This window comes from Bos indicus, chromosome 18 (genome assembly GCF_029378745.1).
Source record: "Bos indicus isolate NIAB-ARS_2022 breed Sahiwal x Tharparkar chromosome 18, NIAB-ARS_B.indTharparkar_mat_pri_1.0, whole genome shotgun sequence".
NCBI lineage: Eukaryota > Metazoa > Chordata > Mammalia > Artiodactyla > Bovidae > Bos > Bos indicus.
The window spans coordinates 39,900,474-39,926,540 of NC_091777.1; the positions used below are offsets into that span (position 1 = coordinate 39,900,474).

At 38.9% G+C, this 26,067-nt stretch overlaps 1 protein-coding gene across 7 annotated transcripts in view; it reads left to right on the forward strand.

The window, feature by feature from the left end:
- The window catches only part of AP1G1 (adaptor related protein complex 1 subunit gamma 1), a 102,369-nt gene extending 77,253 nt beyond the window's left edge, over positions 1 to 25,116 (forward strand). For all 7 annotated transcript variants that reach the window (XM_070770860.1, XM_070770862.1, XM_070770861.1 and 4 more), the window contains 10 exons: positions 7,800 to 7,922; positions 8,091 to 8,180; positions 8,476 to 8,603; positions 9,541 to 9,645; positions 10,982 to 11,123; positions 11,308 to 11,434; positions 16,162 to 16,269; positions 16,390 to 16,550; positions 19,429 to 19,527; positions 20,931 to 25,116. In XM_070770860.1, coding sequence (XP_070626961.1) covers positions 7,800 to 7,922; positions 8,091 to 8,180; positions 8,476 to 8,603; positions 9,541 to 9,645; positions 10,982 to 11,123; positions 11,308 to 11,434; positions 16,162 to 16,269; positions 16,390 to 16,550; positions 19,429 to 19,527; positions 20,931 to 21,032 — 1,185 coding nt within the window. In that variant the 3' untranslated portion in view covers positions 21,033 to 25,116. The remainder of the gene's footprint in view (positions 1 to 7,799; positions 7,923 to 8,090; positions 8,181 to 8,475; positions 8,604 to 9,540; positions 9,646 to 10,981; positions 11,124 to 11,307; positions 11,435 to 16,161; positions 16,270 to 16,389; positions 16,551 to 19,428; positions 19,528 to 20,930) is intronic.
- The last annotated feature ends 951 nt before the right edge of the window (positions 25,117 to 26,067 follow it).

The window sequence follows — 26,067 nt, forward strand, 5'->3', positions numbered from 1 at the left end:
ACAGCGCTCTTATCCATTCATCTGCTGATGGACATCTAGGTTGCTTCCATGTCCTGGCTAGTATAAACAGTGCTGCAATGAATATTGGGGTACACGTGTCTCTTTCAATTCTGGTTTCCTTGGTGTGTATGCCCAGCAGTGGGATTGCTGGGTCATATGGCAGTTTTATTTCCAGTTTTTTAAGGAATCTCCACACTGTTCTCCATAGTGGCTGTATTAGTTTGCATCCCCACCAACAGTGTAAGAGGGTTCCCTTTTCTCCACACCCTCTCCAGCATTCATTGCTTGTAGACTTTTGGATCGCAGCCATTCTGACTTGCGTGAAATGGTACCTCATTGTGGTTTTGATTTGCATTTTTCTGATAATGAGTGATGTTGAGCATCTCTTCATATGTTTGTTAGCCATCTGTATGTCTTCTTTGGAGAACTGTCTGTTTAGTTCTTTGGCCCACTTTTTGATTGGGTCATTTATTTTTCTGGAATTGAGCTTCAGGAGTTGCTTGTATATTTTTGAGATTAATTCTTTGTCCGTTGCTTCGTTTGCTATTATTTTCTCCCATTCTGAAGGCTGTCTTTTCACCTTGCCTATAGTTTCCTTTGTTGTGCAGAAGCTTTTAATTTTAATTAGGTCCCATTTGTTTATTTTTACTTTTATTTCCAATATTCTGGGAGGTTGGGTCATAGAGGATCCTCCTGTGGTTTATGTCAGAGAGTGTTTTGCGTATGATTTCCTCTAGAGTTTTATGGTTTATGGTCTTACGTTTAGATCTTTAATCCATTTTGAGTTTATTTTTGTGTATGGTGTTAGAAAGTGTTCTAGTTTCATTCTTTTACACGTGGTTGACCAGTTTTCCCAGCACCACTTGTTAAAGAGATTGTCTTTTCTCCATTGTATATTCTTGCCTCCTTTGTCAAAGATAAGGTGTCCATAGGTGCATAGATTTATCTCTGGACTTTCTATTTTGTTCCATTGATCTATATTTCTGTCTTTGTGCCAGTACCATACTGTCTTGATGACTGTGGCTATGTAGTCGAGCCTGAAGTCAGGCAGGTTGATTCCTCCTGTTCCATTCTTCTTTCTCAAGATTGCTTTGGCTATTTGAGATTTTTTGTATTTCCATACAAATTGTGAAATTATTTGTTCTAGTTCTGTGAAAAGTACCGTTGGTAGCTTGATAGGGATTGCATTGAATCTATAGATTGCTTTCAGTAGTATACTCATTTTCACTATATTGATTCTTCCGATCCATGAACATGGTATATTTATCTATTTGTGCCCTCTTTGATTTCTTTCATCAGTGTTTTATAGTTTTCTTTATATAGATCTTTTGTTTCTTTAGGTAGATATATTCCTAAGTATTTTATTTTTTTCGTTGCAATGGTGAATGGAATTGTTTCCTTAATTTCTCTTCCTGTTTTCTCATTGTTAGTGTATAGGAATGCAGAGGATTTCTGTGTGTTGATTTTATATCCTGCAGCTTTACTATATTCATTGATTAGCTCTAGTAATTTTCTGGTGGAGTCTTTAGGGTTTTCTCTGTAGAGGATTTTGTGATCTGCAAACAGTGAGAGTTTTACTTCTACTTTTCCAATCTGGATTCCTTTTGTTTCTTTTTCTGCTCTGATTGCTGTGACCAAAACTTCCAAAACTATGTTGAATAGTATTAGTGAGAGTGGGCACCCTTGTCTTGTTCCTGACTTTAGGGGAAGTGCTTTCAATTTTTCACCATTGAGAATAATGTTTGCTGTGGGTTTGTCATATATAGCTTTTATTAAGTTGAGGTATGTTCCTTCTATTCCTGCTCTCTGGAGGGTTTTTATCATAAATGGATGTTGAATTTTGTCAAAGACTTTCTCTGCATCTATTGAGATAATCATATGGCTTTTATTTTTCAGTTTGTTAATGTGGTGTATTACATTGATTGATTTGTGGATATTGAAGAATCCTTGCATCCCTGGGATAAATTCCAGTTGGTCATGATGTATGATTTTTTTAATATGTTGTTGGATTCTGATTGCTAGAGTTTTGTTAAGGATTTTTGCATCTATGTTCATCAGTGATATTGGCCTGTAGTTTTCTTTTTTTGTGGCATCTTTGTCAAGTTTTGGTATTAGGGTGATGGTGGCCTCATAGAATGAGTTTGGAAGTTTACCTTCTTCTGCAATTTTCTGGAAGAGTTTGAGTAGGATAGGTGTTAGCTGTTCTCTAAATTTTTGGTAGAATTCAGCTGTGAAGCCATCTGGTCCTGGGCTTTTATTTGTTGGAAGATTTCTGATTACAGTTTCAATTTCCGTGCTTGTGATGGGTCTGTTAAGATTTTGTATTTCTTCCCAGTTCAGTTTTGGAAAGTTGTACTTTTCTAAGAATTTGTCCATTTTTTCCAAGTTGTCCATTTTATTGGCATATGGTTGCTGATAGTAGTCTCTTATGATCCTTTGTATTTCTGTGTTGTCTGTTGTGATCCCTGCATTTTCATTTCTAATTTTATTGTTTTGATTATTCTCCCTTTGTTTCTTGATGAGTCTGGCTAATGGTTTGTCAATTTTATTTATCTTCTCAAAGAACCAGCTTTTGGCTTTGTTGGTTTTTGCTGTGGTCTCTTTTGTTTCTTTTGCATTTATTTCTGCCCTAATTTTTAAGATTTCTTTCCTACTACTAACCCTGGGGTTCTTAATTTCTTCCTTTTCTAGTTGCTTTAGGTGTAGAGTTAGGTTATTTATTTGACTTTTTTCTTGTTTCTTGAGGTAAGCCTGTATTGCTATGAACCTTCCCCTTAGCACTGCTTTTACAGTGTCCCATAGGTTTTGGGTTGTTGTATATTCATTTTCACTCGTTTCTATGCATATTTTAAGTTTCTTTTTTTTTTATTTCTTCTGTGATTTGTTGGTTACTCAGTAGCATGTTGTTCAGCCTCCATATGTTGGCATTTTTAATAGTTTTTCTCCTGTATTTGAGATCTAATCTTACTGCATTGTGGTCAGAAAAGATGCTTGGAATGATTTCACTTTTTTGAATTTACCAAGGCTAGATTTATGGCTTAGTATGTGATCTATCCTGGAGAAGGTTCCATGTGCACTTGAGGAAAAGGTAAAATTCATTTTTTGTGGGTGAAATGTCCTATAGATATCAATTAGGTCTAACTGGTCTATTGTATCATTTAAAATTTGTGTTTCCTTGTTAATTTTCTATTTAGTTGATCTACCCATAGGTGTGAATGGGTATTAAAGTCTCCCACTATTATTGTGTTATTGTTAATTTCCCCTTTCATACTTGTTAGCATTTGTCTTACGTGTTGCGGTGCTCCTATGTTAGTTTGGGTGCATATATATTTATAATTGTTATATCTTCTTAGATTGATCCTTTGATCATTATGTAGTATCCATCTTTGTCTCTTTTCACAGGCTTTGTTTTAAAGTCTATTTTATCTGATATGAGTATTGCTACTCCTGCTTTCTTTTGGTCTCTATTTGCATGGAATATCTTTTTCCAACCCTTCACTCTCAGTCTGTATGTGTCTCTTGTTTCGAGGTCGGTGTCTTGTAGACAACATATATAGGGGTCTTGTTTTTGTATCCATTCAGCCAGTCTTTGTCTTTTGGTTGGGGCATTCAACCCATTTACATTTAAGGTAATTATTGATAAGTATGATCCTGTTGCCATTTACTTTATTGTTTTGGGTTGAGTTTATACACCCTTTCTGTGTTTCCTGTCTAGAGAAGATCCTTTAGCATTTGTTGGAGAGCTGGTTTGGTGGTGTTGAATTCTCTCAGCTTTTGCCTGTCTGTAAAGCTTTTGATTTCTCCTTCATATTTGAATGAGATCCTTGGTGGGTACAGTAATCTGGGCTGTAGGTTATTTTCTTTCATCACTTTAAGTATGTCCTGCCATTCCCTTCTGGCCTGAAGAGTTTCTATTGAAAGATCAGTTGTTATCCTTATGGGAATCCCCTTGTGTGTTATTTGTTGTTTTTCCCTTGCTGCTTTTAATATTTGTTCTTTGTGTTTGACCTTTGTTAATTTGATTAATATGTGTCTTGGGGTGTTTTGCCTTGGGTTTATCCTGTTTGTGACTCTCTGGGTTTCTTGGACTTGGGTGATTGTTTCTTTCCCCATTTTAGGGAAGTTTTCAACTATTATCTCCTCAAGTATTTTCTCATGGTCTTTCTTTTTGTCTTCTTCTGGGACTCCGATGATTCGAATGTTGGGGCGTTGAACATCGTCCCAGAGGTCTCTGAGGTTGTCCTCATTTCTTTTAATTTTTTTTTTTTTCTTTTTAACTCTGTTTGTTTCATTTATTTCTACCACTCTATCTTCTACCTCACTTATATTATCTTCTGCCTCCATTATTCTACTGTTGGTTCCCTCCAGACTGTTTTTGATCTCATTTATTGCATTATTCATTATATATTGACTCTTTTTTATTTCTTCTAGGTCCTTGTTAAACCTTTCTTGCATCTTCTTGATCCTTGTCTCCAGGCTATTTATCTGTAACTCCAATTTGTTTTCAAGGTTTTGAATCATTTTCACTATCATTCGGAATTCTTTATCAGGTAGATTCCCTATCTCTTCCTCTTTGGTTTGGTTTGGTGGGCATTTATCCTGTTCCTTTACCTGCTGGGTATTTCTCTGCCTTTTCATCTTGTTTATATTGCTGTGTTTGGGGTGGCCTTTCTGTATTCTGGCAGTTTGTGGTTCCTCTTTATCGTGGAGGTTTCTCGCTGTGGGTGGGGTTGGACGGGTGGCTTGTCAAGGTTTCCTGGTTAGGGGAGCTTGTGTCGGTGTTCTGGCGGGTGGAGCTGGATTTCTTCTCTCTGGAGTGCAGTGAAGTGTCCAGTAATGAGTTTTGAGATGTCAGTGGGTTTGCTGTGACTTTGGGCAGCCTGTATATTGAAGCTCAGGACTATGTTCTTGTGTTGCTGGAGAATTTGCGTGGTATGTCTTGCTCTGGAACTTGTTGGCCCTTGGGTGGTACTTGGTTTCAGTGTAGGTATGGATTAATGTTATGTTATTAATTAATGTTACTAATCCTATGGATTAATGTTCCCTGGATTCAGGAGTTCTCTGGTGTTCTCAGGATTTGGACTTAAGCCTCCTGCCTCTGGTTTTTAGTATTATTTTTACAGTAGCCTTGAGACTTCTCCATCTATAGAGCACTGATGATAAAACATCTAGGTTAATGATGAAAAGTTTCTCCACAGTGAGGGATGCCCAGAGAAGTACACAGTTACATGGAGAAGAAAAGAGGGAGGAGGGAGCTAGAGGTGACCAGGAGGAGAAGAGGGGGAATCAAAAGGGGAGAGAGCAAGCTAGCCAGTAATCACTTCCTTATGTGCGTTCCACAGTCTGGACCGCTCAGAGATGTTCACGGAGTTATACAGAGAAGAGAAGAGGGAGGAAGGAGACAGAGGTGGCCAGGAGGATAAAGAGGAGAATCAAAAGGAGAGAGACAGATACAGCCAGCAATCAGTTCCCTAAATGTTCTTCACAGCCCTGAACACACAAAAAGATTCACAGAGTTGGGTAGAGACGAAAAGGGGGAGGGCGGAGATAGAGGCGACCTGGTGGAGATAAAGGAGAGTCCAAAGCAGGAGAGAGCAGTCAAGCCAGTAATCTCACTCCCAAGTAAAAATGGGTACTGAAGATTTGGTTCTTAAAGGCACAAAGGTGATAACAAGTACTAAAAAGCAAAGATTAAAAATACAGAGTAGAGGTTAGATTCTCAAAAATACAATGTTAAAAAACAAAGTCACAAAAATTATAAAATATATATATATGAAGTTTGCTTTAAAAATATGGTCTTTTTTTTTTGCAAGGTAATAGTAGGTTATAAAAATGAAAATGAAAGGAGTAATAGGGGACTTAAAAATGAAAAAAAAATTTTTTTAACTTAGAAAATGATAATAGTAAAAATATACCTAGGACTTTCTCTGGTGGTGTTGCGGACAGTGTGGGGTCAGTTCATTTTCAGATAGTTCCTTGGTCCAGCTTGTACTTCTCAAGGTCTGTAGGCCCCTTCCAATGTAGTCAGTGCTAACTACAGGGTTTTAATCTGTTGCACCTGTCACTTCCAAAGTGGTTCCCTCTGTTTATTTTAGCTTCTTCTGTTTGCTGTTCTCTTCAGTGTCTAATTTCCGCCCTGACACAAGGAGGGCGGTGGTGGTCACTTTTTTTAGGCTCACTGGTTCAGTCAAGTTGTGGGGAGGGAGGAACAGTACAAACCAATATCACTGACGTGTGCTCACAGTGATTCAGCCACACTGGGTTTGTCCCCGCTCACGGCATGTTGCTTTCCCAGTCTACCCTGTTCAGGCTCTATCTAGGTTGCTCTGCTGGGAACTGTCTGATGCTGGCCCTGGGTTGTCTGCACTCCCCAGGTCTAAGCCACTCAGGTTCAGGTTTTCGGGCACTCCTCAAAGGCGCAGACTTGGTTGGACCTGTGTTTTGTGTCCGTCCCAGGTTCAAGCAGCTCAGGTGAACAGGTGCTTGGCGAGCACGTCACCCCCAGTTGAAGGCTGCGACTTAACGCCTCCCCAGTCCCAGCTGCTCAGTTTTCTGGGTATACAATGGGCGCGCCTTCTCAGGTGTGCCGTGTGTCTCTTCTGGGAAGCTGATCTCTGGCTGTGACCCTCCCGGCGGATGTTGACCATCCAGAATCCCAAAAAGTCTTGGTTAGCAAGGAAGTCTGCTTGCAGTTTGGTATAGGATGCCTCTCTGGGGCTGCGATTGCCCCCTTCCAGCTCTGGCTTCCCTCGCCTGCCTATCTCCTGCGGGGGGATGGGCGGGTCCTCAGCCTGCTAACTCTGCTCCGTCTTTTGTTCTGTGAGTGGCCTTGGCAGTATCTTAGGTTAGGGATTTTCCCGGGATAGCTATCCCACAGTCTGGGTTGCTGTCTCAAGCTAGTTCCCTCAGATTGCCCTCAGGGCATTCAGGCCCGGTCCTGACCCTAAGCAATTCAGCCCGCTCTGCCCTGTCCCTTCCCCGCTTGCTGGTGGGGAATGCAAGAATCTGGGATGCTGCTCCGATGGGAGTTGCTGTTAGGCACATAATCTGTGGGTTTTAATTACTTATTTATTTTTCCTCCCGGTTATTTTGCCCTCTGAGATTCTAAGGCTTGCCACAGACCCGCCAGAGAGAGTATTTCCTGGTATTTGGAAACTTGTCTCTTTTTTAAGACTCCCTTCCTGGGACGGATCTCCGTCCCTACCTCTTTTGTCTCTCTTTTTATCTTTTATATTTTGTCCTACCTCCTTTCGAAGACAATGGGCTGCCTTTCTGGGTGCCTGATGTCCTCTGCCAGCATTCAGAAGTTGTTTTGTAGAATTTGCTTGGTGTTCAAATGTTCTTTCAATGAATTTGTGGGAGAGAAAGTGGTCTCCCCGTCCTATTCCTCTGCCATCTTAGGACTGCCTCACTTGTATGCTTTTAACACCTGTGTTGAGGAGTTGTGGGGAGGAAGAGGTTGTTCTAATTAAGTTCCCAGTGAATGTGTTTCTTACATTTTTGCATTAGTAGACATTCTGTTTTGAGTAGAAAGAGGCTTTTCTTGAAATTCTAAACATTTATATTTTAATTTTACTTTGGACAAAGAGAAGATTTTATCTTTTTATAAAACCTTAGAACTTAGAATATTCATTTAAATAAGACTTTGAAATTTGAGCTGCTTCTGAACATGAGAATTGGAAACAACTTTATCTTGGAGGGTGTTTTGTAGTCGTCTCCTCTGAGCAACAACAGCACTAGCTGACTTTTCTTATCATTACTCTGTGTTTCTTGGGGTAACTGTCTGCATTTCCTTTTAGGCAGGAAGCTATGTTCGTGATGATGCAGTTCCCAACTTGATCCAGTTAATAACCAATAGTGTGGAGATGCATGCCTATACTGTCCAGCGCTTGTACAAAGCAATTCTTGGTGATTATTCTCAGGTAAGTACTTTTACTTTAGGGGGAAAATTGCTGTTATTTTTCTGATATGTTCTTATTACTGTCACTCTTAGAGGTGCCTCAGTTGTGACCTTTATGGTTGGATGACCTATATGATTTGTATTAATCCTTTAAAGGATAAAAATCTTTTTCAAATGACTCTTTTGACAGCAACCTTTGGTGCAAGTGGCTGCATGGTGTATAGGTGAATATGGAGATCTTCTTGTATCTGGCCAATGTGAAGAGGAAGAGCCTATTCAGGTACCCTTTGTCACTCTTGGTTAAGAAAAGGGAAGACAGTGTTTTTGGTTTTAAGAGTAGTGTTTATAATGAGTTGAAGTCGATTCCTTGAAAACCTTTTAAAGAAGCAGTGGTAGAATTATAGATTCATTGGAAAACTTGCTCATTTTTCAGTTGGAACCTACTGGGCCATTGTGAGATTTGAAACTTACCTTTAGGTCCCTCTCCCCACCCCATCATAGTGACTTACATTGTTTCTCTTACCTTCTGGCTGAAGAGAGGTGAGAATGTCATGTTTCCATTTTTTTCTCCCCAGGTAACAGAGGATGAAGTGTTGGATATTTTAGAAAGTGTCCTAATATCTAATATGTCCACCTCTGTGACACGAGGTTATGCCCTCACTGCCATTATGAAGCTTTCTACTCGATTCACCTGTACTGTAAAGTGAGTATGGGGAAAAAGTAGGGTGAACGCGTTTTATAATTTTAAAAAAACTTTTATTTTGGGAAACTTCAAGCAAAGCCAAAAGTAGAATAGTAAAATCAACTGCCTATATCTGTTACTCCTCAGTAACAGTCATCACTTCATGGTTAATCCTTACTGTATAGTTTGTACCCTGTTATCCCTTCATCCCACCACTGCTTAATTTGAAGGTAAAAACTAATGTTTTTAAAATCAGGTATCTGATGTCTATTTTCTTTTTTAAAGTACTGAGTTATTTTCCCATGTAAGGGTTCTGGTTTATTATAATTTTGAGATATCAGAATTGGAAGAAAATCATTTTGGTGTTTAAATCTTTAAATTTTGCTTTTTTAAAAAAAAAACACTGTTTTGAATAGAACTCAATTCTTGGGTCGGTTTCCCAGCCAATCATATTTAATACAGACTTGGTTCTCTCAGACCTGCTGCTTTTGTTTATAATGTAAAGCCTCATGAAGAATGGTATTTTTTACCATTTAAATTGTGAAGTATAAGAATTTGGTGTTAGGCAGTGACACTTTGCTTATAAAAGTCTGATGCTATGACCCTTTTGTTGATAAAAGCTTATTACTGTAAAGTTATTCAAGAAGGGAATGAATACTATAAATTTGTTGTTTTGTAGCAAATTAATAATTGGTACTTCTGTTTATCAAATTTTAGGGTATAAGATATTCAACAGACAAAATCTAGCGTTAGAACTAGAATAAACTCTGATGGTCTTGAGCTATCTATTAGATGACCATAAAGGAAAGGTCTTTTGTTTTTGAAAAATTATGTACATTAAGAAAAGATGAACATTTCAAAATTTTAACCAGAAACCTCTGTTTTAAACACTGTTCTTTCTGCTTGTTTATGAATTTTCTTTTGGATGTTTGAATTTGTTTGTCATTTTATCCCAAAGCCGAATTAAGAAAGTGGTTTCCATCTATGGAAGCAGCATTGATGTGGAACTCCAGCAGAGGGCAGTAGAATACAATGCACTTTTTAAGAAATATGACCATATGAGGTAAGTAAAAGAAACCAAACAATGCATGTGCCTCTTAGCATCCCAAACACTTTGTTGTGATAACCCGTAAAGGAGTTTCATCCCTCATGCTTTATTTATTTATTTATTTTTAAAAGGCTTAAAATGTATTTTAATAAGTTCATGTTGCATTATTCATTTCTCAGAAAAACTTCAAAGGTATTAGGGACAAATCAAACATGGTACACCAGTAAAAAATGCACAGCATAACTACCTAAGATAGGCAAAGCTAAGAGCTACCGTCTGACACTCGGCATACAGCAACCCTGTTCTCAAGATTGTACTAGGCCTATCAAGAAAGCTGTGAATGGCAACATCACAGACACAAAAGGGCCATTTCTGGGTTGTCCTTACCCAAGAAAAAGATGGAGGCAAGTTTAACACAAGATTTTTTAAAGATACACTAAATGAAAATCTCTAAGAGAAAATGTCTTCCTTGGGACATGAAAGGGTAATATATGGGACATAACAGAACCGTATGTATGTTGTCTGTGACTTCTGTGGACATGTGCCTGAATTCCCACCTGGGAGTGATTGGAACAGTGGGGCCAAGGTCATTGGGGGATGTTTGGTTTTTGTGGTATATGTGGCAGGATCTCTGGGGTGAGACAGTGCACTAAGTCGTGTCCGACTCTTGCGACCCCATGGACTGTAGCCTGCCAGGCTCCTCTGTCTATGGGATTCTCCAGGCAAGAATACTGGAGTGGGTTGCCATTTCCTTCTCCACCTCATGCTTTATTGGTGGGACATCACAACCCCGTTCAGTTCTCACAGCTTGGCTACTTGTGTTTTGTTCGTCTTCTGTTATGCCTAGCCTCTAAAGAAATAAGTGAACCGTGTTCTTCTAGTCCCCTTTTCCCCTTCCTCTTGGTAAGGAAAGTTTTCTTCATTTCCATTTTACTTGGTGAAGAAGTGAGAGTTGTTTTATCTCAGGAGAATCTCATTGAGATACCATTTACTATTACCATTGTGTGTATCTTTTTTCCCCTTTCTGTTGTGCAGTATCTTCTTGATTGGAAACTGCTAATATGTACTTGTTTATCTTTCTTTCATTCCAATTTCTCTGTCACTTAGAATTCTGAGGCTCTTGGGGTTTAGATGGACAGTTTGTCCGTTCAAGGTTTCCTGCCTGCCCTTAATCCAGTCAGGAATGTAGGTCACGTATTCTTGTAATCCAGCTTCTATTTTAGTATATGTGTTGGGATATGGGGAGGGGAGTTGTCTCTCCACATTTGGCTGGAGTATAGTTAACAGTGATTGTTTTGGGTAGGGAATCTAGGTTAACTGCCTAGAATTTAACCACTTCAGATTCTTCCAGGTCTGCCCTGCTTGAGAGAATGCCTGTCATGGAGAAAGTGACCACAAATGGCCCTACTGAGATTGTACAGACAAACGGAGAGACAGACCCAACTCCTCTAGAGACAAAGCCACCGCCCTCAGGGCCACAGCCCACCAGCCAGGTAGCTTTTCCCTTGCTTATCCTCATGATCTTTTGGTTCCTTAGACCCTATCTCTTAGGTGATTCCCTTCAGTGTTCCTGGGTTGATTGATAATTCTGTTCCCTGTTTTTAAGTATTGAAAGGGCTTTGTGTTAGATAACAGATTAGACAGTGACAATGAATAAGATATTATTTCCTTGTTTAGGCCAATGATTTATTGGATTTGTTGGGAGGAAATGACATAACACCTGTTATTCCAACTGCACCTACAAGCAAACCAGCTTCTGCTGGTGGAGAGCTTCTTGATTTGCTGGGAGACATCAACCTTACAGGTGAGGCCAGACTAGAGTTAATTTCATGCTTGGCCAGGTAAGGGCCTTGAATGTAGACTTTCTGTCTAGCACATGAGACAGTTGAAGATGGGAGAGGGTAAGTGAAAAAAAAACAAGAATCTTCACAACATCTGGCCTATGTTGCCATAGTAATACTCTAGAGGTAATTCATAGGGATTCCTCAAAGTCTAATTTTTAGTTTCTGGAGAGTAAATTACTCACAGTGCTTTAAGACAGAAAGAAAAGTCTCAGGCTAGAAAAGAAGCACATCCCAAGAAATACATTACTTTTTCTAGGTTTCTTTCTACTCATGGTTAGTTTCTAGGAGCTGTGGCCATTTGTGGAGAGTGGAAAGATGTTAACCTGTTTTCCTCTTTCCCTCTTCCCCTTTCTTTCTCCTTCGTGTTAAAGCAATGGAAGGATAAAATTATCCAGGATTATAATATTCAAACGTAACTTTTCATTTGGGGATATCTTATCTTTATTGACATGTAGTAGACATTTATAATTAGTGTGTTCAGAGATACTGTAAACACAGGAGATCAAGAGAATATCACTGTAGCATATAATTTCTATCTTAAGTGACTTCTCTAAAAGTGAAATGCAGAGTTGCAGCATACATGACCTTGAGTGGAAAACGGCCGTAGGTTAAGGATGTTGGATGCTTATCTAGACTGGCTATCACAGGCTTACAGGTTTTTTCCTAACATAACTGCCTCCCAGAACTTATGGTTTATATTTATGTCTTAACAAAATTTCAAAATATTGCTTGTCATTGCTTAGGGCCATTCACAGTCAGTTTTAAATCCCGGGATGCCAAAGCTGTCTTGGATATATGGAAAAACAAGAACAACCCCATTTGAAACATAGTGTATGGGGACCTTCCTGGCAGTCCAGTGGTTAGGACTCATGTGCTTTCACTGCTAGGTGCCCAGGTTCAATCCCTGGTCAGGGAACTAGGATCTCACAGGCTGTGTGGCGAGGCCAAACAAACAAAAAACCGGAACACAGTGTATAGATGATATGCTTTACTTATTAACATATTAGCGTTTCCATGTTAGTGTATAATCTTCACAATTATAATTTTGAATGGTTGTCTAATATTTGATAAGTTTAACCATTATTTATTCAGTTCCTTACTATTGGGTATTTTGCTTATTTCCAGATTTTTCTTACCATAACTGATGCCTCAGTAAATATTGTTATTACATAAATTTGCCCAAATTTATTTTGGGTTTACATTCTTAGGCTCAGTTACGTTAGGCTTACTCTTTCTGAATCTGTTTAAAATAAAAATGATTCTTATCATCATAGGGTATTTGTGAGGAATAGTGACTTCGTGCGTGCATAACACATAGTAGGCACTAAATGTTACTTACTTTTTCCTCAATGTCTGTGAATTTCACTGTATAGTCATAAATAAAAAAGCCCTCACAGTTGAAAGATTGACCCTCTTATCTTATTAATTTTTACGTTTTCAATCTAGGGAATGTTTTATATTTGTCCATATTTGTATTATACGTGAATTTCCTTTTTGCACATTCCTTTTGTCTCCTTTAACATTTATTCTGGAGCCTTAATGTTTTGTTTTTGTTCTTTCTTTTTTTTCTAGTGTTAACAAGAAAAAGCAAAATAATGAAATCTAGCTTTTTTTCCCCTTATTCATAATGTATTTTACTTTTTTAATTTATTTTTTAATTAGAGGAACATTGCTTTACAGTGTTGTGTTGGTTTCTGCCATACAACAACATGAATCAGCCATAATTACACACACATCCCCTCCCTGCTGTGCCTCCCTCCCCTCACCCTACCCCACTCCTCTCGGTCATCACAGAGCACAGAGTTGGGCTCCCTGTGTTACACAGCAGCTTCCCACCAGCATGTATTTTACGTGTGATAATGTGCATATGTTGATGCTACTTTCTTCGTTCGTCCCACCCTCTCCTTCCCACTCTGTGTCCACAAGTCCATTCGCTACATCTTCATCTCCATTCCTTCCCCGCAAGTGGGTTCATCAGTACCGTTTTTCTAGATTCCATATATATGCGTTAATGTAGGATATTTGTTTTTCTGACTTACTTCACTCTGTAGAACATAATGTGTTTTAAATGCAATTCCCCATTTTTTTTTACAATATTAAGTAAAGTTTTGAGTTCTAGATTCTTTAAGCCATCATTACAGTCAAATCCTGATGTACCATCATTTAAATCAGTATAAATTAGAAAATAAATTTAGTATGTGCTTTTAGAAAAACTTGAGCACTGAGTTTCTGTTGTTTTTTCAGAACTACCTACTGTACCATTATAGGAGGGGAAAAAAGCTACAATTTGAAGGACTAGGGACCAGCAGCAGCAGCAGGGACCCATTTGTTGCCTCTGTGTCTTGGGTAGCCTATGATTTTCCATGGAAAGACGTTTCTAAAATTGTTTTGAAATGGTAATTGTGGGGAAATTCCTAGATTAGTTTTATAAAAACTAGGATAGCTATCTGAATATTTGTTCATATTCTTCATTGGCAATCTGACTGCACATCCTGTGGTGTCCTCCTTTGTTTTAGGTCTCTGTGCTTTGCTTAGTCATATGTATTTCTACCTTATTTGCTAATTTTTACTATATGATTATTTTTTTCCTAGTGTACTTGGGTATTTTTTTTAAAGCTAATTCAACCTTTATTTCATTTTATGAATTTTAAAATGGTGTAATTTCAGCTAATTTCATAAGTAGTTTGACACCAATTTAAGCATAAAATGCATTCTGTTTCTTTTGGTGAATTTTCTTATGCTTCTTCTTAGAATCTTGATTTCTGTCAGTTCATGGTCATGTCCTATCATTTGCCCTCCATAACTTGTTCTTACTTGGAAGGATCAAATAAAAATGATAGACTGACGATTTGGTTTCCCCACTTTATACCACCTTTCCCAGGATGTGTGTGTGTGTGTTAACATAATACTCTGCAATATTTAATATATGTAAAACTCAATAAATAAGTCTTGTCTTGATCTTCTTAGCTTGGTAAATAAAATGTTGCTAAGATTGTTGACATTCCCTGTGTACTACCTCCTTTTCTCATTCCCTCTTGATCCCAGAGGTAACTACTATCTATCCTAAAGTAGTGTTAGCTTTGGTGTTTACCATTCCCGTGTATTTTTGGAATGTTAGAGTGTGTAGTAGTATTTTGGCTTTTTAGAACTGGTATCCAATCGAATGTGTACTTTTGTACCTTGCTCTTTTGCTGTGCATTGACTTTGTGAATAATCTATGTTAAGTGTATTTCTAATGCATTCACATTTTCATTGCTGTATGTGTATAGTATTTTGGGCTTTCATGGTAGCTTGGCAGTAAAGAATCTGTCATTGCAGGAGATGTGGTGACACAGGTTCAATCCGTGGGTCAGGAAGATCCCCTGGTGAAGGAAATGGCAGCACACTCGAGTATTCTTGCCTGGGAAATCCCATGGACAGAGGAGCCTGGTGGGCTACAGTCCATGGGGTTGCAAAGAGCTGAACACGACTTAATGACTAAAAAACAACAGACAGTGAATAGTATTTTATTTTGTCAGTGTACCACAATTTACTTACCCATTATTTTGATAGTGAACATTTTGTTTCTAGAATTTCCTTGTTAGAAGTTATCTTGCCCTGCACATTTTTTGTATATGTCTCCATGTGTAAATATGCAAGAATTAAAGCATTCCTAAGAAAGGCAGTGGATCTCAATTGGGGGAGATTTTGCCCACCAGGGATTGGCAGTGTCTGAAGATACTTTTGGTTGTCAGAACTGAGAGGATGCCAGTGGTGCTGAATCCTACAGTGCACAAGACAGCCCCTCACAGCAAAGTCTTATCCAGCCTGAAATTTTGTTAGTTTTGCAGTTGAGGACCTTTAGTTTAAGGGTATACTTGTATTCAACTCTGTTGTTGTTTAGTTGCCAAGTAGTGTCTGACTCTTTGGCGACCCCATGGACTGTAGCCCTGCTAGGCTCCTCTTTCCACAGTATTTCTCAGGCAAGAAGACTGAAGTAAATTGTCATTTCCTTCTCCGGGGCATCTCCCTGACCCAGGGATCCAACCCACATCCCTTGCGTTGCAGGAGGATTCTTTACCGCTGATCCGCCAGGAAAGCCTGTATTCAACTCTGCTACTGCCAAATTGTTCTCCAGTTCACAACCGTGTGGCAGAGATTAGAATTCCCCATTGCTCCATAGTCTTACCAGTATCTGGTGTTATCAGACATTAAAGTATTCACCATGCTGGGGGGATGTGAAGTAGCACCTCATCGGGGTTTTAAATTCCATTTCCCTCATTACTCATAAATTTGAGTATCTCTTTTCGTAATATTCCCTTTTCATTCATGTTTCGTCTGAGAATTGCTTGTGCATTTCTCTTTTTTCTTGTTTTTTGCTTGTACATTTGTCGTACCACTTTTAAATTGGATTATCTTTATTGACTTGTAGAAGATATTTATAGTTTTGGATACTCATCCATTTGTTATTTTGTAGCATACACTTTCTTCTGCCTTTGGTCCATTTTTTGGTGGTATTTTTTAGTGAACAGAAGTTACTCATTTTAAAGTATTTGAAATTTTTAATTCTTTATTTTTATGGTTCATGCTTTTTGCAAATTGTTTAAGGCTTCCTTCCCTTAATTTGAGATCATGATAATTTTCTTATGTGTTCTCTTGGTGGCATTTGTCAGCTAAGATGGACTTAACTGTGGGATGTGTCATTTAGGTGCTCCAGCTGCTGCTCCTGCCCCTGCCTCAGTCCCACAGATATCCCAGCCCCCCTTCTTATTGGATGGGCTTTCATCACAGCCTCTCTTCAATGACATTGCTACAGGTACCGTTACTGGTGTTACCATCATTAGACCTATGAGAAGTAGTTGTTGAAGAAAGGAGGTAGTGATTTGGCAAGCCTTAGGCTGACTGCAACTCGACTGATCTTCCTGTGCTCTCCCAGGCATCCCCTCCATCACAGCGTACAGTAAGAATGGCTTGAAGATTGAATTCACCTTTGAACGGTCAAACACCAACCCCAGTGTCACAGTGATCACGATACAGGCCTCCAACAGCACAGAGCTGGACATGACGGACTTTGTTTTCCAGGCTGCAGTACCAAAGGTACTATAATTGTCTTCTTGGCCTTTATCCTTGAATTAAAAATTGCTGATTATTTTTTTATGCGTTTGGTAAGGGATATATTTTAGTGCCTAGAGATTAAATTTGCAGATTCAACTCAAACTAACAGTAATGTAACTATTACGGTCCATTGGAGCATGTCATTTTTAATGAATACTTTTGCTTAGTCATAAATATTCTTACAGTTAGTATTATAGGATAAAGGAAGTACAGTCTAAAAGTAGTAAGAGAGTAGAATTCTACAAGGAGGTTCATTAATGCTCTGAGTATTGAGGATAGATTGGACTTCTGTAATATAGTGGTGAAGACCTAAGAAACACAAATTCTAACATGGAATTAAAGTTCAATCAAGATGAGAGACTTCATGTATTCTCTTCTAGTCACTGGATCAGAATTTAAAGTTTTTGTCTCTTGATGGTATAAGTGAGAGAAACATCCTCCTTCATTAACATATAGCTAACTATTGATGCAATGACTGCTTGGTTTTGTAAATTGAAGTTTTGTTTATACCAGTTCTTAGTTTAAGGAGTGTTTATGTTCATCGTTGAATTATGAAAAATTTTGAAAAAGAATTCAGAATGAGGAGTGGGCAAGATTTATCTGTAAACGATGAGATAGTAAGTATTTTAGGCTATATGCTGTCAAAGTGCCATTACTGCGATAATACATAAAGGCGCACGGCTCTGTTCCAGTAAAACACTTGCAAAAACAGGTGTGGGTTCGTTCTTGGCCCATGGGCCATATTTTACCAACTCCTGGGATAGATTAGGCTAATCGAATCTTTTCAGTGACTTGTGAGGTATGACATTCAGATAACACAATTTTGGAAATTGAAGACTTTTATTTGTGGTTATTGCTGCCTTTGCATCTGTCTTTATTTTCATTTTTAGGAGTTAGAAAAGTGTAGATGTTTTAGAAGCAGTAGAGTTAGTGGTTTCAATACTAGTTGTGTATGACATTAAGCAGGTTACTTAATCTTTATGCCTCAGTTTCTTTCTTTGCAAAGGGGGCCTGTCATCATGATATCTACTTCATAGGGTTTCTTTGAGGAATAAATGAGTTTTATGTGCCAGGTACTGTCTTGTTTGAAGCACTTTTCATGTGTTAGCTTCTACAAATTAGGGTTTTATACTTACTACTTTAGGCTGCCGCTTTAACGCATACCACCTCTGCTTTAAAGCATGGCCTTATTCTTGGTGCTGTACTATACAATGCCTATTTGCATATTATGATGTATCTGGAACTTCAAAACATTGTATATTTCATAGATTCTACTAATAACTGATTTTGCTTTTTGTTCTGAAATTGAGGTACTTTTTTTTTTTTAATTTTTTAATTGGAGTATAATTGCTTTACAATGTTGTGTTAGTTTCTGCTGTATAACAATGTGAATTGGCTATAAGTATACATATATCCCTCTGTCTTTAGCTTCCCTCTCACCCTCCCCGCACTCCACCCATCTAGGTCATCACAGAGCACCAAGCAGAGCTCCCTGTGCTCTTCAGCAGCTTGCCACTAGCTGTCTGTTTTATATATGGTGGTGTATATATGTCTGTGCTACTCTCGCAGTTCATCCCACCCTCTTCTTGCCTCCCTGTGTCCACAGATTTGTTCTCTACATTGGTATCTCCATTCCTGCCCTGCAAATAGTTTTAATCCGTATGGGTATATTTTGAAATTGATGCTCTTGTCATAGTTTCATTGGCAGCCTTTCTCTCAGTGGTGTATAAAATAATGGTGTGGATTACAGTTGATGGCATCTAACATTAATCAATTAAATGTAAACAAATAAATATTTTAGTTTATGTAATTTATCTTGACAGTAGACTTATAAGTCCCAGGGTAGGTATACCGTGGACCTTCCTCCCTTCTTTCTTTCCTCCCTCCTACCATTTCTTTCCCCTTTGCCCTTCTTGATTTTCTCTCTCTCCATTCCCTTCTTCCTCCCCCGCTCTTCTTTTTTTTTCTCTTTCTCTTTCTCTCATTCTCCTCTCCAATATTTTAGGAGACTAAACTTTAGGAAATTAAAAAAAATAAGCCTAGTCTATAAAATAGCAACATATATATATATATCGACATATATACTTTACTGTGCCAACTACGACTTACCTATCTTGCTCATAGCACTTTTATCTCTCTTCCCTGTAAACACACAAACAAATCTACCAACACTCAACAAATTATGATGTTTGCTTTTTCACGTCTTTCACTGTATAGGCTAGTTCTGCACGTAATTTTTCTGCTAGTGCTTGTGGTGTTTCATTGTGGAGACCCTGAGGTGTTTCACATCTGTGTGAACAAGCTGCCTCATTTCAGCCTTTCCTGCACCTCCGTCATGTAGGAGTGACCCTTGACACATTCCAGATTATATAGGCTTTAGAAAACAAAGTTCAAGTCTCTGACCTCAACTGTCCAAATACACGGAGGCATGAAGGCTTGTTGTTGGTGACTAGTGTGCTGGTTTACTATTTTTAGAATCCTTTTCATTTCTTTATAGTTTTTTTTTTAGCCACAGGCACCCAGGTTTTTTGTTTTTTTACCTACATAGTTGATCAGTTACTATTCAGTGAGGCTACTAGAACAAGATTTGTTTACCTTTTGAAAAGTGCTTGGCTAAAGTTGCTTCTATCAGAAAGGAGAAGGTAGCTCGTTGCTAGAAACGATGGTGTTTTATAAATATGAAGTGATAGTCTGCATGCTGGGAATTGCTGATTATCTGGAAAACAAATAGAATTTAGTGGGAGGTATATTGGTTAATTGAACCATCATCTGGGTGTCTGACTTGACTTGTTGATATCTCTGACATAGTATTAAGCGTATTTTCTGAAGAGTGCCCTTTGTCTCCCCCCCACCCCACCAGACATTCCAGCTGCAGCTTCTGTCTCCTAGCAGCAGCATCGTCCCAGCATTTAACACGGGGACCATCACACAGGTCATTAAAGTTCTGAACCCACAGAAGGTGAGTACCACATTCAAAGACAGTATCTGAGCAAGACATAAGCATTTCCCTAAAATAAAATTTACTTTGTTTCTCTTAAGTTGTTTTTTTTTTTTTCCACTCATAGCAGAAAATATATCTATTAAAATGTCTGGCCTTACCTCCTTGTTCTTTTGTAGACAGTAAATGAAGCCCAGACACATGAAATGGTTCAATGGCATCTTATTAAAATACACATTTAAATATTTATTTATTTAAAGGCTTAAAGATCTAGTCTTTTGCATGGGGAGGGTGGAAAGCTTACACATTTTAGTCTTTATACTAGTTGTTGTCTGAGGTTGAGAGCATTTGTTGAACCAGATATTCACATTTACTACAGTAATTATTAAGTATGCATAGCAGAAGTGGAGACATTTTTAATGAAGCAGCCCAATGAAAAAATAACTTCAAACACCTGAAAGTAAGCAATATTTTTATTACATCTTCTCAAAGAAGTATATTGGCTCCACTTAATATTGATCAGTTGACTCGTTTTCAGCAGTTTTTGAAAATGGTTCAGAGGATTTCTAGAGACTTCTGAGAGATCTCTAGTAGTGTTTCATAAATACCAGTATGATTTCCTCCTCTTAAAACACCTTGGTTCTCCCCTGCTGTCCACTGTATTTTGATTGCCTGCCCAAAGCACAAGTACAAATTCTTTTGATGATCTGATACAAAGAGTAAACATTTTCTTAGTATATTAATGTTTGAAATCTGCCTTATAAAGTAAACAGCACGTATAATTGAGTTCTCTTAAAATACAACTGTTATCATAGGTTAACTCTTCTTTTTTTTCTTTTATGCCTTGAGAACAAAACAAGTTGATACTCACATTTACTGTCAGTTTTACAGACAAAACATCCAGTATATCTGAATGTAGAGTATAATAGATGAGTATGTTTACCTCATTTTTCTAGAAAATTGGATACAAGGGTTGATTCCTTGTGAAAAGTACTCAGCAGATGTTACTATGAAAACGCTCCCGAGTGGTTTGTCCTGTTAATGTGGTTCTAGGGTTGGAGCCAGTGCCGCATTCTGGAGGTCGTTTTCTCTACTTGACTGCGGGACATTGGCCAGTAGCTGCATGCTAGGTGTTTGCTGCTGTTGTTGTTTGCCTATGTATCATTTTAAAGAGACAGTTCTGCTTCAAAATAATTTGTGTTTTCTGTGATCAAAAGTCCATTTGTAGGACTTCCTTGGTGGTCCAGTGGTTAAGACTCCATGCTTCTACTGCAAAGAATGCGGGTTTGGTCCCTAGTAAGGGAACTTAAGATCCCACATGCTACCCATTGTGGCCAAAACAGAAGAAAAAGTCTGTAGACTCTACAGATTCTGGAGATTTTATTTCAGTGTGTCATTTTTTTTTTCTTTTTTCCTCTCTTCAGCAACAGCTGCGAATGCGGATCAAGCTCACATATAATCACAAGGGCTCAGCAATGCAAGATCTAGCAGAGGTGAACAACTTTCCCCCTCAGTCCTGGCAATGAGGGTCCAGCACCATTCTCATTCTTATCCCACTCAATCAAAGGAACTCTGGGAAGGAGGTTGTGATGGCTGGCAAGTCCCCCCCAACTGTACCATGGGCATGAGGAACTGAAGAGAACTGTTGAGGAGGATTTTTCCTGAAGTTATTGCTGACCTTGAAGCATTGTTAAAGACTAATCTCTTCTCCTCCACTGTTGAGGCCGGCTGCTTCTGGAGACTACTTTGCACTCTTCCTCCTCTCCTCCTGTTTCCGCACTTCTCCACCCCTCCTACATTTACAGCCAGAATCAACATTCCCTGGGCCCCCGAGGAAATAAGCAGCTGGTCTGGAGGAGAGGACTGGAATCCATGACAAGAAAACACTCACTCTGTCTCTGCAGCAAAGAGTTGCCCCTTCTTTCTGCCGTGTTTCTCTGTGGACTGGGCGAGGTGGGGTACTTACTCCTCACTAGCAGGGTTACCATCTTCAGGCGCTTCTTACATCTGGCATTCAGAATGGAAATGTAACAGTGGACATGAGGGAGCCATGCCTTTTTCTACCGGTTCCCCCAGTGTTTGAAAGAGGCATTAGGCTCCTGGTAGCCTTTTCTGTGCATTGCTGTATATACACAGACACACACATGTATATGTATGTTTGTTACCAAGGACTGGTCAGACCTTGAGAGGTTATTTGTAAACACTGGACAGATGCAGTTAAGAAGAGCTTGTGTTGAGATTTGGCATGAAGGTTATGGTGCTCTATTTGTAATAGAAACTTCCAAGGCTCTTCCAGCTCCCCTTTCTCTCCATTCTTTTAGCTGTAGTCATGAATTCTCTCCATGATTTTCGAAACTGATTCCCCTTAAAGTACAAAGTGGACAACTTCTAAAAGATATATTAATAGTTATTAATGCCCCTGTTTCCACCACAAATTTTAAAGTTTCTCCTAAACCCATAACTTGCCTGATGAACTATGATAAATGGGTGGAAAGAGGAGTTTGCCACTTCTAAAGTACAGACTCCTCAACAAAAGCACCTTTGCCCACATGAAGAGTGAGTATCTGACTCACCCTAGAGCATATTGGAGTCGTATTCTCCATCACTCCAAACCTCCCTTTTTATTTCCTGAGCCTGGCTTGGACCTTGGCATTCCGTTTGAATTCCTTCTTCTAACTGGAACATTTGTGTTGTATCTGTAACACTGGCACTGAAATAAAGACCACACGGTTAAAGAAATCTTTCCTATATTGTACTTTATGGTGTTGGAATGAAGCCTTGAAGCTTCCTTGTCCCCTCTGTCAGAGGAAGTCTCAGGGACACTGTAGGGTAGGAGTATCGTTTCCTGAGTCTGAGAGGTTGGTCTTTCTCTTGAGAGGCCAGTTTCATGAATATCTATATCAAAGCCTTGAGATCTGGAGCTTTTTAAACTAGTGAGAATGCCTAGTGCTTTTCGAAAGGCCCCTCGTGGTGTCCAGTCTTAATGCTGAGGTGGGGGCATGAGGTAAGGTGGCTCTCCTGTGGCGCATGTTGAATGCACCATGTGCCTTCGGGCGCACAGGCGCTACGTCTGATGTGCTAAAGAAGAGGAAAGGCCAGGCCCACCTTGCTCTTAAAACATTTTCAAATGTTACTGTATTGAGTACAGTATAAGGACTACTTTGGCTTTGATCTTAGAACTGGGTACAGATAGCCATTGTTTCCTTTCCATTTCACCAAGCCTTTACTGAAAAGCTTCAGTGGCTTGTCAAATCTAGCTCTGTATCAGATGCTAGACTATTCCTAACATTTGACAAGTAGGAGTTGAACTAAAGGCTCCAATGGGGGAACTTTCTGGTCTTATTTTAGTATATAAGAGCAAGATTTGCTAAAACTTACTCTGCCGGGTAAATGGTTGACTGAGTCAAGAACAGAACATTATCTTGTGCATAGTTTTCAGTAAAGTAAGTGTGGACTAGTATGTTTCAGACAACTGCTCTGCCTGTATGATGAAAAGTAACCTTTAAAGGTTTCTTTGTAGACAGATTTCATTGGATGGGTATTTAACGCTGTGAAAGGTGATAGGATTAACATAATATTGGTGGATTTCTTGAATAGAATTTGTCTAACATTCCTTTTTGTGGTTGAGGGTTTATTTTCTCTCTCACGTCTATAGTTAACCAGCTCAAGTTTCTTTAGTTGAACCAAACTGAATCTCAGAAGTCTGCTGAAGATCATGCTATGAGACAGCACTATCTGATGGGGCTGGAAAAGGGGCTACTCTCAGAACAAAGTCTCCTTGGGTAAATGTAGTTTTGAGGTAGAGTTATGTGATCATCCATGGCTTCGTCCAGACAGAGTAAAAATTGGCCTTAACACAAAGGGTGCTGTGTAGAATATGTAATGATTCCAGAGAGTGAACCTAAGCACCATATTGAAGAACTAGCAGCCAGATGACTTGCCTAGGACACTGATGGTTGTGAAGACTGTTTCAAATGATAGGATCTTGGAAAGCTTCAGCGTGCCTTAGTTTCTAGGATCAGAATTCATTCTTCTCTCACTTGGCCTCAGTGCTAAAGGAGAGATGTCTTACTTTCTATCAATACTTGCACATTTTAGTTCTTTGTTTCCCTAGTATAACCATCCAAGGGGGAGCAAATTTGGATAAATTTACAACTTCAGAGCCATTGTGAGGAAAGAGTGATTTCCATGGCTGCTCTAATAACTCTAGGGTGATAAGCCGTTGAGCCTACAAGCACTTACTTGGATAATTTCACAAGCACTTTTACCTCATTTTTTCTTCCTCTTCCAGAGTAGTTTTTATTCTCTATGTCCTCCCTGCCCTCACAGGAATCCTAAGGGATAATTCGTCTAAGTAACCTAAAAAAATTGTAGGAAGGGTGCTCTACCCAAGAAACTTTTCCCCCAGTGCTCCGGTGCTTTACCTTGAGGTGATTTGGACAGCCATGGAACGCTTCATGCTGTGTATAGTGATCATCTGTTCATTTTAAGGTCTTTCTCATTTAAAGAAACATTCCTCAGCATAACATTTGGGAGAGGATTCTCCCCTCTTGCTAGGTTAAAGGGTAGTTCGTACCCCTTGTTTGTCCCATTGATATAAGAAAACTGTCAGCACTAATGGTTTGAGTGTTTCCATCTATCATATAACATGCTTTCCGTGTTTATGTTCTTATAAAAGGTTGAAAATGAGGGGACACTTTTTGAGGCTCAACTTCATTATCTTCTGCATTAGAAAATACCAGGCTATGAGAACTAAGGGAAGGAAAGTCTGAATGCATAAATGTTTTTCTAGCGAATGTATCTTATCCCCACTGTCCTAAACAGAGAGGGAGCTAGAAAGCAAAAAGTGGATATTCATGTACTCTCTGGTTGGTAGAGAGGTGGTACATGTCTGTGCACTTGGGTTTGGGAATGGGGAGGATCACCGAAGAGACTAGCTCAGAAAGTCCTGAAGTTGAAAACACTTTGACCATCTCTTGCTCAGGAGGGTGGGGCTGCTTGTAGAACTGGAAGTGAATAACTTCTTTCAAGCAATAGCAGAGAGTGGGTCCCATCTACAGGGTTCCAGGACCTGAAACATTCAAACAGAAGAAAAGGCTGAAGCAGCTTGCAGAGTTGCTTCACGAACTTCCACGAGGCTGATTCTGGCTTCCAGATGGAGCATTGGAGGTTTTTTCGTTGTTTTGTTTTTGGAACCTGCTGTTGCGCTTTGTGTATTTTTGTTTTTGTTTTCTCTTTGGGGGCCTCATGGGAAAGAGCTTCTGAACTCTTTCCTCTGTGAACTCCAGTGTGTCCCTGTATAGTCCCTTTTCTTTCATAATGTTGTAAGTTACATTTTCATTAAGCCCCATCACATCTTCTTTACTGTAAAAATATTAAAAGGCTGTTTCCAAGTGGGATGGCTAATGAAGTTCTAATTATTGCAGACATATTTTTGAGATGTAAAAAAAATTTAAAATTAAATGATAAGTCTTCGAGGCGAGTGAGGAATAAAATGGATGTAAACATTTACATGGGATGCATTAGAATTCTGCTGTGTGTATTGTCTTTTGGTTGAAACAAATTATGAACAGTGACTAATAATAAAAAGTCAATACTCAATGATTTAAATTTTGCTTCCTCACTTCTTCCAAGTGGGTTGGAGAAGCCCTGGATGGGTTCTTATTCCAGAGCTTTGAGCTAAACCCACCATCCAGTTAATGTTCCTTTTCCACAGAAAACTTACCAAGAGAGAAATTTAAACAAATTAAAAAAAAATTTGTTCAGTTCTGTCGCTCAGTTGTGTCTGACTCGTGACCCCAAATTCTCCAGGCCAGAATACTGGAGTAGGTAGCCCTTCCCTTCTCCAAGAGATCTTCCCAACCCAGGGATTGAACCAGGTCTCCCACATTGCAGGCAGATTCTTTACCAGCTGGGCCACAAGAGAAGCCCCCCCCCAACCAAAAAAAAAAAAAAAAATTTGTAGTTAACAGTGAAAAGTGCAGTTGGAAATTTTAACTAGTGACTGTTTTCATGCTGATCTTCTCCACATGGGTGAATTCTCAAAGTAAAAATACTGAATCATGTCTAGATGAAGTATGTATTTGAAGGTGGTCATGGACTTTTAGCTATAAGCTTCTGTTTGTGGCTTTTTTATCTGTGACTAGGAAGAGGAAGCCTTGACCAGCAAAAATGAATTCTGTTTCCTGATCTATTTTATACAAACAAGTGAGAGTGGTTGAAAGTTGGGAGCTTATACATGATCCCTGACCTTGACTGAGATAGGGGGAGAGTGTGATAGTCCCCTAATTGAAAAGTAGAAGGAAGTGTGCCTTAGCAATTAATCTGGTTTATGCAGAAGTGCCCCTTGGTGCTGTTTGATAAGTGACATTTCTATAATCTGTCCTTGTATGTGGCTTAGTTAAAATTCATATTTGTCTCTAATATTAAATTTACTTGACATTTTCATCTTTGTGTAATGAGATGAAAATATAAGAATTACATTAGAAAATGTTAGGCAGTAATAGACTCCAGACATTTTCCTTACAATACAATGAAGAATAGCAGATTTGAACTTCCATC